This window comes from Furipterus horrens, unplaced genomic scaffold (assembly GCF_987537825.1).
Source record: "Furipterus horrens unplaced genomic scaffold, mFurHor1.1.pri manual_scaffold_4, whole genome shotgun sequence".
Classification (NCBI taxonomy): domain Eukaryota; kingdom Metazoa; phylum Chordata; class Mammalia; order Chiroptera; family Furipteridae; genus Furipterus; species Furipterus horrens.
The window spans coordinates 101168479-101182129 of NW_028327174.1; the positions used below are offsets into that span (position 1 = coordinate 101168479).

The window sequence follows — 13651 nt, forward strand, 5'->3', positions numbered from 1 at the left end:
GTTTAATATGGGCTGTTCTCTTCCCTTTACCTTTGTCCACCAAATCAAACTTGGAGTTGCTTAGATGTACTGATACCATACAACTCTCCATCACAATAGCCTTCTGTCTGTACACACAGTAAATACAGACTGTTTCTTCTAAATAAAGTATTGTGAAAAACTGGGGAAAAGAGAAGGAAAAAGACTAAAAGAATTTCTAATTTTTTCTTTTAGTTAAGCTATCTGATTTCCTTCGGGTTTGGTTTCTTTCAGGGTTGTTCAATACTCATTATTATCTATCAGCAAGATGACACTGAGTGGATCTAAATCCCTTCTGCTATGTTTACGGGAAGGAAATACCTGAAACATGTGCCACTTTCCACATTCTGCCAAGTAAAACCAGCCCCACTGGGTATCTGACGTGTCCATCTCATCCATCTCACTACCTGTGCTTTTGGACAGGAATTCTTTTGCTTTGTGAAACATCTCCTGAAAAAGCAGAAAGAGGTAGAGAAAGAAATACTTTTTTCTAATAACCAATGTACTTTTTACACATTATTTTCTTCTTACAAAGAATTACATTCCAAGTGTCTTTCCCCCAGGGACACTTCAAAAGTAGCATTCTATGTTGTATATTAGTTCCGCAGATAAATATTTAAAAGCGTTAAATAACACTGCTTACCAAATAAAACAAATAATGATAGTTAGGTAGGAAATATCAATGCACATTCAACCATTTAAGTAAGCTGTATCAAAATCTGTAAGTACTCTCCAGACTCTCAGTATAGTGCCGAAAAGATTCTGTCTGATCATGTTTATTCATATATTTAGTCAAAAGGGTCCATGCTATCACAACTAATTAAGACCAAATATATCTGATTTTTGTTTTAAACATTTCATTAATGGCATAGAAAGAGGTTTATAATATACAGTGTTTAGTACAAAGAAGGTCACAAAAATAGAAATAATATACTTGAATTTTAATTTAAAATGCATCTATATTTACCCACATGAATGTATATGTATATTCATGTATGTGTATGTGTATACATACATACAGAGAAAGTCTGGCTGGAGATACAAAAATTTGTTGCAGTTTTTTCTGTGTGTCAGGATAATAATAATAACCATATATGGCTCTTCCTATGTGACAAGTATTGTGCTAAGTACTGTACAGCTAATACCTCATTTAGGCCTCACAAGAACACTGTAAGATAGGCACTATTATCCCAAATTTATAAATGAAGAAACTGAGGCACAGAGAGGTCATACAATGAAGAAGCCAGGATTCAAACTCAGGCAGTCTGGATCCAGGGTCTGTGCACTTAACCACCATGGTATACTGCCATATACTTCATTATCAAAAACCCTGGCTGGTTTGGCTCAGTGGATTGAGCGTCGGCCTGCGAGCTAAGTGTCGCTGGTTCGATCTTCCAGTCAGGGCACATCAGAGAAGGAAAACTCTGACTCCAAAAAAAAACCTCCTCTGCCTTGCGGCATACCTCTTCAGGGGAAAGGCTAAGGGAGTAAACCCCGACAGAAAATCCGGAGCCGGAGTCCCTAAGGCGGTTTGACGTTGTAGTCAACACCGGCAACTCCTGCGGCGCACCTGAACTCAAGCTGTATTGACTCCGTCTTTCCCTTGGACCCTTCAGCTGCGAAGAGAGGGGTATCTGCTGCATGGGCAACAGCAGACCCTCCATATCACCCTGCCCAGGCTCTGTAGCTTCAGCTTCACTGGAGAGGACACTCCAGCGTCATCGCAAGATGTCGATTCAACACGGGAGGAGACAGATACCGTGTCACTCCCGAGTCGGACTGCACAGCCATTCTCGGCGGTGCAGATAGACTCTTAAGAAGCTACACCATCGTCTCTCGAGACGGACGGCTGCCGACGACTTCATTATCAATGACTTCATAATCTTAATTATGAGGTCTGTCCAGAAAATGTCCAACCATTGTTAATATAATGAGAACAGTTGCATGACATCGATGTAACCTGGTAGCCAAGGAAAGTGGACTGGAATGTGCATGAGTGAACAATGAAAACTTCATTGTACTAGTCAGTGGGGGCAGTAGATGCTGTAGAGTGAACACATGTACTGTGTGGCCATTGCATTCAAAATGACTGAGCAAGTAAAGCAATGAATCTACATCAAATTTTGCATTAAGCTTGAACATTCCTCCATGGAAACTATTCGGATGATTCAGAAGACTGCGGCTATGGGAAACTGATGACTGGCAGCTTCACCATGACAATGTGCTGCTCATGCACCATGTCTCACGCAGAGTTTTTTGGTGAAACGTCAAATCATCAAGGTGACCCAGCTCTACTACAGCACAGGTTTGGCGTCCTGCAACTCCTGGCTTTTCCCAAAACTAAAATCACCTTTGAAAGGGAAAAGATTTCAGATTGTCGATGAGCATCAGGAAAATGTGACGGGGCAGCTGATGGCAACTGGGAGAACTGTGTGAGGTCCCAAGATGCCTACTTTGAAGGGGATTAAGGTGCCATTGTCCCATATACAATGTTTCTTGTATCTTGTATCTTCCTCAATAAATGTCTTTTTTTCATAGTACATGACTGGATACTTTCTGGACAGACCTTGTCAACTAACATATAGACATTATCTTTGAGAAGTTTTCAACACTCTTGGGTAGAGTTTGTGATAAAGAGGAAATTACCAGAGAAGAGACAGAGAAGTTAAGTCAAAGAAGATAAAACTTTATCTGTCCTCATTTTTAAAGGATTATTATGAGTCCAAATTTATATAACTTGCTCCACAAGATAATGCTAGACTTTTTTGACCATCACTTCCTGGTATCTTCTTACCCTTCTTCTCCAGGGTTAACCAATGCCATCAACTTACTATTTATCATACATATCTCTCTCTATATATCCCTCCCGCCCTCTCTCCCTATGTGTGTATATGTATATAATCATATAATACATACAAAGATATATAGTTACTGGTGATTTTTAAAATTTCATATACATATTTGATTTTTTTACAAAGAATATGCACTTGTGTAATTTAAAAAATATTTTAAGTATATTTTATTGAATATGCTATTACAATTATCCAATTTTTTTCCCCTTGGTCCCCCCTCTGTCCAGTACCCCCCCTTCCCTCCAGCAATCCTCCTCTTAGTTCATGTCCATGGGTCATGTATATAAGTTCTTTGGCTCCTCCATTTCCTATGCTATTCTTAATGGCCCCCTGTCTATTTTGTACCCACCAGTTATGTTTCTTGATCCCTGCACCTTTTCTCCAACCTCTCCCTTCCCCCTCCCAGCTGATAACCCTCCATATGATCTCTATATCTATGATTCTGTTCCTGTTCTAGTTGTTTGCTTAGTTTGTTTGGGTTTTTTAAGATTCATTTCTTGATATCTGTGAGTTTGTTGCCATTTTAGTGTTCATAGTTTTAATCTTCTTTTTCTTGAATGTGTCCCTTTAACATTTCATATAATAATGGCTTGGTGATGATGAACTCCTTTAGCTTTACCTTGTCTGGAAAGCACTTTATCTGCCCTTCCATTTTAAATGATAGCTTTGCTGGGTAGAGGAATCTTGGTTGTAGGCCCTTGCTTTTCATCACTTTGAATACTTCTTGCCAGCCCCTTCTTGCCTGCATGTTTCTTTTGAGAAATCAGCTGATAGTCTTATGGGAACTCCTTTGTAGGTAATGCTCTGCTTTTCTCTTGTTGCTTTTAAGATTCTCTCTTTATCTTTAATCTTTAGCATTTTAATTATGATGTGACTTGGTGTGGTCCTTTTGGGTCCAGCTTGTTTGGGACTCTCTGTGCTTCCCGGACTTGTATGTCTACTTCCTTCACCAAATTAGGGAAGTTTTACTTCATTAGTTTTTCAAATAAGTTTTCAACTTCTTGCTCTTCCTCTACTTCTGGCAACCCTATGATTCAGATGTTGGCACGTTTAAAGTTGTCCCATAGGTTCCTAAGCCTCTCCTCATTTTTTCAATTCTTGTTTCCTCCTTCTGTACTGGTTGACTGTTTATTCCTTCTTTATGTTCCAATTTGTTGATTTGAACCCTGGTTTCCTTCCCTTCGCCACTGGTTTTGTGTGGATTTTCCTTCATTTCATTTAGCACAGCCTTCATTTCTTCCTTTATGTGTTTGTCATACTTAATCTTGTCTGTCAAGTTTGTGAGCATCTTTACCGCCAGTGTTTTGAACTCTACCTCCGTTAGGTTGGCTATCACCTCATCGCTCAATTCTCTCACTGGAACCTTGGTCTGCCCCCCCTTTTGGGCCATACTTCTCTGTCTCCTCATCTTGACAGGCTCCTGTGTTTGTTTGCCTCTGTGTCTTAGGTAGAGCTGTCGCACCTATTACATTGTAATGGGTGGAGCCTTAGGTACTGCTCAGTACAGGGTGACCCGTTTCACCACGTTGTGGCACTTATGCGGGGGAGGGGGCTGAGAGGGAACAATGCTGCTTGCCCAGCACTTGCCCCTTTTCCAGGCACTTCTCCCACTTCCTGTATTCGACTGGAGCCCCTCTAGCTGTTGTTTGGTGATGGTTCCCAGATTGGGTGGGTCCTCTAAACAAGTTGACTCTGCTGAGAGACTAGCAGTTTCTTCCTCCATCCCCACCCCCACTGTTTTTCAGTTAGGAGCAATATGGCTTTCTTTTCCCCGATGCTGAAACTGTGAGTTGCACGGTCTGGTCTGGGGCTGGGATAACTTCCCAGGTTTCCCGCTCTACTTTTAAAATGTATGACTGTGCTTTATGCTGTGGCCACAGCCTCTGCCCTGCCACCACTGCTGCCGCCACTACACCGCATCATCTCTGCCCCGGCTCTGCCTCTCCTGCCTGCCTGGATGAGTATTTCTTCTTTATTTCTTCATTTGTTGGACTAACATGCAGTTTCATTTTCTGGAACTTCTGGTTGCTTTTTGTTTTGAGGTAGATGTAATCCTTCTTATGGCTGTACAAGGAGGCAAAGTATATCTACCTATGCCTCCATCTTGGCTGGAAGTCCAAAATATGTTTTTAATTTCATTATATTAAATGTCCATCATATTCCCAGAAGCTGTGTAACCTTGGATGAGAATCTATTACCTTCTCTAGCCCACAGTTTCCTCATCCCACAAAATGGAGATTAAAGGCTCCTGCCTCATTGGGTTGTTGTTAGAAAGGAATAGACAATGTCATAAAGTACGAAGTATAGTACCTGAGCTCAATGAAGGGGACTTGTTATTCCTTATTCATGTTTTGAATCTTTCATCAATGAATGCTTTATAATTATTTTCTGTCTTTTTTTTTCCCCTTCATGTTTTAATGTTGATTGGCTGCTAAGAAAGAAAAAATAGAACACCCTAGGATCAGGAGCCTTAGGTTTAGGACCCACTATTTACCTTATATATTTTAACCACATAATAAAGGTAATGAGTTGAAATTTAGGATCATTTGCACATGTTAACTATTTACAGTTTTTGCTTCTTCTATTGACATTCACATCATTTGGCTATCTTACTGTGAGAAAAAAAAAAAGCACAAATGACTTAACTTCAGTTTTCCTTCTGAAAATAATCAGAAAAAAATTTGTAAGGATGAGTCTGAAGGTAATAGTTAAGACAGATACTTGGCTTAACAAACCCTAAAAAAACAAAAACAAAAAACAGCATGTTGCATGCAGACAGCATATAGGCAACATGGATACTTGCCTCATCACACTGTCCCTAACGTCACACTTTAAGCCAGGTAATAAGTGAAAGTGTTTCACCAAAGTCTTTTCAGAACTTCCTGTCATCAACAGTTTTGGGCAGGATGTAGGACTGAGTCACATTTATCCCTGTTTTAGAGAGGGGCAACACCATAGACAGGTACCACTGTACTATCACTCCTAAAGCACTTTAAATTTTGTAAAATTCTTTATCAATTCACACTAATTTTTTCCTGCATAACCCAATGTGTAGGAGTAGTCATTAGAGTCAAACCTTAGTTCTCAAACATCTCCCATCTCGAACAATTTGGTGCTCAACCAAGTTGTTTACAGAAGAAAAAAAAGTCTCAATTGTCAAACAACAATTTGGTTTTCAACTCAACCCTTTCATGCAGATACTTATACGATCACACATCTTTCAGGTGTGATTCAGTTTTCCAACAAATCACTTCTCAAACAGCCTTCTGGAACAAATTAAGTCTGAGAACCAAGGTTCCACTGTACCCTTCAATTAAAGTTAGGAAAAACCCGAAGCAGAGGGAACACAATTATTTTGTCTGGACTCATAGTTAGCTGTACAAAGAAGATTAAAGAAATGCCCAAGGCCTCCTGAGTGTCAGTTCTTCCCTAAACTGCCAACACATACTGCCTCATCTTCATATATGGCAGTTGTTCCTTCTTTCCTCTGTTGCCAAAGCTTAATTTGATTGCTGTGCTTCACAGATGCTATGGCTTTCTTTCCAGATGCAGTTTGTAAGACTAAACCTTACAGTTTTCTACAATAAATTTTCCCTTCAAAGGAATGGCTATTCTGCAAAAAGTTCGTAGTCAATTTTAAATTAATAACCATAGTAATAATAAATCTAGGTTAGAACACACTAATAGACAATAAAAGGAATGTGTGCAAGTTGTCTGTCATAGAGTGGGCAATTAATACATGTCAGCTGAATGAATTAGTTCAGCCACAATGTCATACATACTCTGCTTTGATTTTCTAGTTTTTAATTTGCAGATAATGATATTACCTGCACATCAGAGCATGAAGAAAAAGAGTTAGTACAAAGTGGAAAGCATTTTTAAGTTTTCAAGTGCAGTGCAGTATGCTGGGGGAACCTGTCTATAATGCTATCTATTCCAAAGGTAATGTTTGTGGGGCATGGGAATAGCAGTCTGGATCATCAAATTGAAAAGCTATGTGGAAAATGAGTTTAAAGTAAAAACCCTGTTCTGTAGAAGAAAATACACTGCCACCTTCCAGACTGGTTAAAATCTTCCTGATAAGTTTAGTACAATATACAAAATATAATTTATTTTGTTAACATAATACCTCAAGGAAATCATATTTGATCTGGAAAACATTCTTGTCTCTTATAGAAAGATGATCCAAAACTTGATACTAAAAGTTTAAAAACAGGGTAGAACATTTGGAATTACAGAGTAAGGAGATTAGTGGACCCTCTCCCTAGCAAAACTGCAGTTTAACTGATGAACACTTTTTTAAAATTAAGTCTCTGAAAATTGTCCTAAAGGCATACAGCAAATGGAGAAACATTTACTCCAGAAAAGCTGCTAAATTTCAGAACAGGCAAGGGTGTGTGACATTTGAACTAGGATCTGTTCTACTATCCCGACTCCACCAGTTCAGTATTACAAAAGCTCTACCTCTGGCATGTGCAGCCAAAAAGGTAGGGACTCCTTGTCCTTCCAGCTTCCAGTCTTGGGGTAGTTTCACCCCGGGAGGGACAGGCTGCTGTTTTTTCTCATTCCCTTCAGCTCGGAGGTACAGAGTCTATTCTGGGCAGGCACACAGAGCCCTGGTCTCCCTTCCTCCACTCAGACTCCCTACTTATTTGGTAGAAACTACTCCAGGCCCACGGGGCAAATAATACTGGGCCTTGATTGCTACTACCCCAGTTTTCTCTCTGGGTAGAAGTTTCATGCCAGGAAGAGTAAGTCAGGGAGTCCAGGGGCTGCCACCACTCCTCCCACTGAGTGTCCACTCAAAGAGTGGGATGTAACTCTGGGAAAAGAGGACTGCTAGCTCCAGCTCCAGGTACAGGGACACAGGGGAAGGGATACCATAAGGACAAAGACCTTCACATCTCTACCTGAGGAGTTGACTTTATCTGGAACAGAAAGGAGAAAACCTCATGCCTAAGAACATTATAGAAGAAATGGAAATCTTGATAAAAACAATTTATGGGAAGCCTGAAGCTCTGATAACAAGCAGAATGACAGAGCAGACAGAAATTTAATATAGAGAACAAGGGATAGCCAAGAGCCCTCCTGGGATTTTAGTCTATCATAAGACATTACCAAGTGAGAAGGGACCCCCACCCCCTAAAAAAGGAATTGTCTTCTGGATTGCAGGCCCCATTAATACAGACTTCCCCCACTAGGTGAGTGTTCTAGGAACCCAATTGTATCAGAGTACTAAGCTGGCATTGTTCTGAGAGGCTGTATTTGGTTTCAGTGAATTTTTTTTGAAGACTCTTTCAACATGTTTGCCCATTTAATGATGGGTGACTTACGAGAGCACCTGTCCACACTGCGCTGAGTGTTCAGCAGTTTTTGACCAAAAACAGCATGACCCTTGTGCCCCACACTCCCTATTCACCTGACCTTGTCCTGAGTGCCTTTTTTTGTTTCCGCCAATGAAAAAGTCCTCAAAGGGAAACGTGCTGCCAATGTGGAAGAGGTGAAACAAAAAATGGCAGGAGCACTAAAAAGCATCAAAATTGATGAATTCAAAAATTGTTTTGAGCAGTGGCAAAAAAAGTCTGGATGGGTGTATTGCATCAAATGGAGAGTACTTTGAAGGTAACTGAAGTTTAAACATGTAAAAATAAATACACTACTTTTTATAAATACATTATGGGTTTCTGGGTTTCTCCTTGTATGTTATGCCATAAAACAAGTTTCACTAATTTTAAAAGGAATGAGATTATACAAAATGTTTTTCCACCAAAATGGAATTACAAATAAATAATAAGAAAATTTAGGAAATTCACAAATATGTGAAATTAAGCAACACACTACTAAATAACCAATGGGTTAAAAAATAAATCACAAGGAAAATTTAAAAGTATGTTGAGATGAATGAAAATTAAACACACTATATAAAATTTATGGGCTGTAGCTAAAGCAGTGCTCAGAGGAAACTTTATAGTTATAAATGCCTATATTAAAAAAGAAAAAATTCTCAAATCAAAAACTACATTCCACTTTGGAATGAGAAGAGCAAACTGAACCCAAAGCAAACAGAAAGGAAATAATAAAGGTTATAGAAGAAAAAAAGAGCAAGTAGTATTTTCTACTTAATCAAATAAACCAAAAGTTGGTTTATCTGAAAAGAAAAATAAAATTGCCCTGGTTGCTGTGGCTCGGTGCATTGAGCGTTGGCCTGAGAACCAAGTGTCACTGGTTCGATTCCCAGTCGGGGCACATGACTGGGTTGCATCTCGGGTCCCCAGTTGGGGGCGTGAGAGGCAACCACACAGTGATGTTTCTCTCCCTCTCTATCTCCTTTCCCCTCCCTCTAAAAATAAATAAATAAATAAACCAGCAAACAAATAAATAAATAATTTTTTAAAAAATTGACAAACCTTTAAGTAGACTGACAAGAAAAAAGAGAGAAAACTCAGATTACTAGAATAAGAAATAAAGAGGGGACATCAGTACTGATCTTACAGAAATATAATAATTATAAGATGTTAGAAACAAGGACATAGTGAATCCCAAACCAGTAAAAAGTCATTAGTAACAAAGGGCAAATGTACTTAGAGGATCTCTGAGAAGGGAGCTGACAGCACTGGCATATCTACAAACCACAGAAGGGGCATTTAGATAACCGTGTTAGATTGTAACTCCAGAGTAACCAGTAATGGGGAAACGGGGAAGAAGGAGCGGGGAGGGGGAGCTAATTGCGTTAGGGCAGTGAAGCTAATCGCTCTCACTTTAGGGCAAGGAGGATAATCACTTTAGGGCGGCAATTTTAGGGTGCAAAGGATAATCACTTTAGGGTGGCAATTTCAGGGTGGGGAAGCTAAGACTATAAAACCAGTTTCCTTTGTCTACTTGGCGCACACATCCTCCTGGCTGTGAGGGTGCGCCTGGCTCTGCAGAGTCGTGAATAAAGGCCTCACTTTACTGCTCAAGTCCTGTGTCCCAGTTTTTATTGTGAGCGTTTCTCACAATTTGGGGGCTCGTCTGGGATCCTCCGCCTGTGTGCGGGAAGGGGCTCTGAGCCAAGGCGGGGAGATGCATCCTACCCGCTTTTGGGTGGCCCGCTTGACCCAGGGCCCACCCGCCTCAGTGTCCGGAAACGACCCGAGACTTCTTGTTGGGACAGCAGTGGATCGATGCAGGGGGAAACAAAAGCAAACTCCGTGGCAACCAGGCAACCTCGTGCACGGGCCAAGGTAGGAAAATTGGACTTAAGTGCTGCCTTGGTGGTTGGGCATCCTCGGGAAGCTGATTGTGCGTGTGGCTGGTACGAGTTGTGTGTGTGTGGCTGGTACGAGTGTGGAGTGCCACTCTGCTGGGTCCGCTGTCCCGTGAGGGAAACGGCCGGAGTGCCCCTCCGCTGGGTCCGTTCTCCCGTGAGGGAAATGGCCGGAGTGCTCCTCCGCTGGGTCTGTTCTCCCGTGAGGGAAACAGCCGGAGTGCTCCTCCGCTGGGTCCGTTGTCCCGTGAGGAAACGGCCGGAGATGAACGAAGAAGCATCTCGGTCTGTGTGCAAGTAAACGAGTGTGGAGTGCTCCTCCGCTGGGTCCGTTAGGTTGAGAACACAACCGGATTCAGCCACAGGAATCAGGTGAGGATGGGAAATAGAAATTCTAGGCCTAGGGGTGGGGCCAAGAGAGGCCCCACAAACATTCCACCCAACAGTCCATTAGGGAGAATGTTAGAGCACTGGGGAAAGGATCCCCGGACCAAAAGTAAGGAAAACCAGACAATGGCAAATTATTGTTGTTTCCTTTGGCCAAAGGAACCCATTTAGGGGAAATCTGTCTTCTAGCCCCAATTTGGGTCTGATGAATGTTGGGTTTGTTAAGCCCTGGTCTTATATGTGTGTTCAGCTTTTTTGGATTGTTTGTTTTTGGAGAGAGAGGAGAGGGGCATCGCTGTGTGGTTGCCTCTCGCTCGTGCCCCCAGTTGGGGACCTGGCGTGTGGCCTGGTCGTGTGCCCTGACTGGGAGTTGAACCAGCAACACTTGGTTCGCGGGCTGATGCTTGGTCTACTGGGTCACAACAGCCAGGGCCAGGCATCAGCCTTTAAGGAAGAGAGGGAATATGCTCTCTGCTGATCACCACCTACCAGCAGATCCGCAGGTCCCTTCCCTGTAAAAAAGAAAAAGATAAGGCCTGGGACCCTCTGTCCTGTCTCCCATTGCCTTATAGCCCTGGCCAGCCGGCGGCCAACTGGGCAGAGACACCGTGGACGGACAGTACAGATGGAAGAGGCCAGGAACACCTAGGAAATACCCCACCAGTATCCTCCCCCATGACACCTACGTGCTGGTGGCAACTTATCTAAATTAAGAAAGGAATTGAAACAATGTAAGCAAGACCTAAAGAACTTCCCCATTCCCTCAGAGCAGCCGGTTTCCCCTTAGGGAGGTCTCCATGGGCCCAGGACATATTGGATATGTCAAATGCTCCTTCAACAAGCACTGAAGTTAGAAACTTCAAGCGCAATATGAAGCGCTTGGTAAAGGACCCCCTTGGACTGGCGGAACAATTAAATCAGTCCCTTGGACCCAGCATATACATGTGGACGGAATTAATGTCTATACTAGACATCTTCAGTGAGGAAGAGAAGGGAGTGATCAAGACGGGCTGCTATGAGGATATGGGAAAGGGAACATCCTCCCGGTCAGGAAATTGTCCCGGCCTAACAAAAGTTTCCCAGTATAGACCCTAATTGGGATAACAGATCGGAGGCTAGGGCTCAGGTGAGAGACCTTAGGAGCCTCGTCATCAGGGGAATCAAGGAGTCCGTTCCCCATGCACAGAATGTCTCCAAGGCATTCGAAATACAGCTCCATCAGATTCCTACAGAAGCTCAGGGACCAAATGAGGAAGTATTCTGGTCTAAATCCAGAGAATGCTGTAGGACAGGGACTCTTAAAAGTCACCATTGTAACAGAAACTGGCCAAATATTTGTAAGAAATTGCAAAAAGTAAATGAATGGGCCAAATAAAGCAACTGAAAAATTCCTCAGGAAAGATCAGAAAGTGTATGTTAGAAGAGAGGAGAAGCAGGAACTTCAAAAAGCTGCAGGATATCTCTGCAAATCTAGGAACTTTTAGCTGCCAGATACTGAGTTTGAGTACAGTCCTTCACCATGTGGAAAAAAACAAGGATTGGAAGCATGTTATGGTTAAATCTAAAGCAGTAAAGGGTATTTAGAAAGTTTGTGAATGTTGCAGAAGGTCTGAGGAAAGTTGTAATTATAAAAAAAGAAAGTTATGGAAGCTTTAAACCTGGGAAAAGAAAACCTCAGCTGCTTGTGTTCTGTTTATGCTCTGAAAGGAAAAATTGAGGTTTCCCAGGGAAATTTTAAAACTTCACATAAAAGAAAGGGAACCAGGAAAGGTGTACAGCATGTAAATAAAAAGGCTGGTTAGAAATTTATAAAGGTTTTGAGAAGAAATTGTATGGTTTTAGTAATAGAAGGTATAATGCATGGAAATGCAGTTTTGAAGGACAGGGATTTTCCTTCACGCCTTTATATTTTTCTCCCTACTGGAACCCTCCAGTATTTGGCATTGTAAAGAAGAAGTGACATAAAGTTTCTTTGCATAAAACTAATAATACCAGTTGCTAATGGTGGTTATGTCAGCCGAGGCTTTGACTGGAATGTCATGCCTGAAGGAGGCATGCCTAGGCTAATGCAAGCCCATGAGGGAAAGGCCTAGCACCTTGGTTGGTTGTGAGGTCCATGGCAATCTTTCTAGGGAAGAAACAAAGGTTGCTTCCCTGATAAATGGCTAGGAGGAAACTTTAGGCACAATGGAAAGCTTGAAGAACTTGTAAAAAGCATGGGTTTTACAGGCAAGGCCAGATGGCAGGTACGTGGCTCAGCTTCTGTGCCCAGAGGGGAGACTAAAGGTAATCCTGAAGGTTCCTTGTGTAAGTTCAAGCAAAGCAGACTTAAAAGATTTATGCTATCAATGGCTGCTCTTGTTGTATTTATGCAAATGAACAGGCTAAATTAAAACTGGACTTAATGCAGTCCCTTTAATAACAAGGAGGGTAATCTTAGGGAGAAAAATCATGATTTGAGGAAAATCACAATGCTCAGTGGTAGACTATAAACTAGTGCAGCTAACTGTGTCTATAAAGTTCATTTTAATTCAAAGTTTGTTTTCATTCGAAAGTTAAAACAGGTCTGTGATATCAACAATGCTTAATTTACAGGCAAGAAGAATATCAAATGCCTTGCAACTGGATGTCTTCCCAATAAGACAGTCTTGCAAATTTAAAGACTGGTTTGTGAATTGTGTTGTGTGAATTAACATGTGTGTGTCTTTCTGTTTTCATAGGGTATAAGCCTATGATCTCATTTCCTGAGTGGTTGTCTGTACATACAAGCCTCACTTAAGAAGCCCATCTGCATTGCTGCCTCCCGAGACTCAACAGTTTGGCTGAACTAAGTGGTTGGGTTGGCGAAGTATGGGTTGGTCAATGGGCTTCATTTTAAAACTGGTCTCCTTTGCCTAAAATAACTTTAAGCAAAGAAGCTCCTCCCCCAAACTGCCAGCCTCTCCAGTGCAACCCTCTTCTAACACTTAACCAGCCACAGGCCTTAAGTCAGGAACCCCATGTGGCTACCAGAGTTTATGGCTTAGGAGTGGATGTATCTGGCATAGATCCAGTAGGGTGGCTAGGTCTTCACTTAGTGACAACTCCTCCTTCCCTAGAAAATCTAACTTCTCTCAGCTAGACCTCAGAAACACCTCAGAAAAAACCC

General features: G+C 41.7%; 1 protein-coding gene across 2 annotated transcripts in view; it reads right to left on the reverse strand.

Moving 5' to 3' along the window:
* The window catches only part of PARP11 (poly(ADP-ribose) polymerase family member 11), a 68589-nt gene that overhangs the window by 21427 nt on the left and 33511 nt on the right, over window positions 1–13651 (reverse strand). For both annotated transcript variants that reach the window (XM_090273858.1, XM_090273860.1), the window contains exon 2: window positions 340–468. In XM_090273858.1, the coding sequence (XP_090129984.1) occupies window positions 340–468 (129 nt within the window). The remainder of the gene's footprint in view (window positions 1–339; window positions 469–13651) is intronic.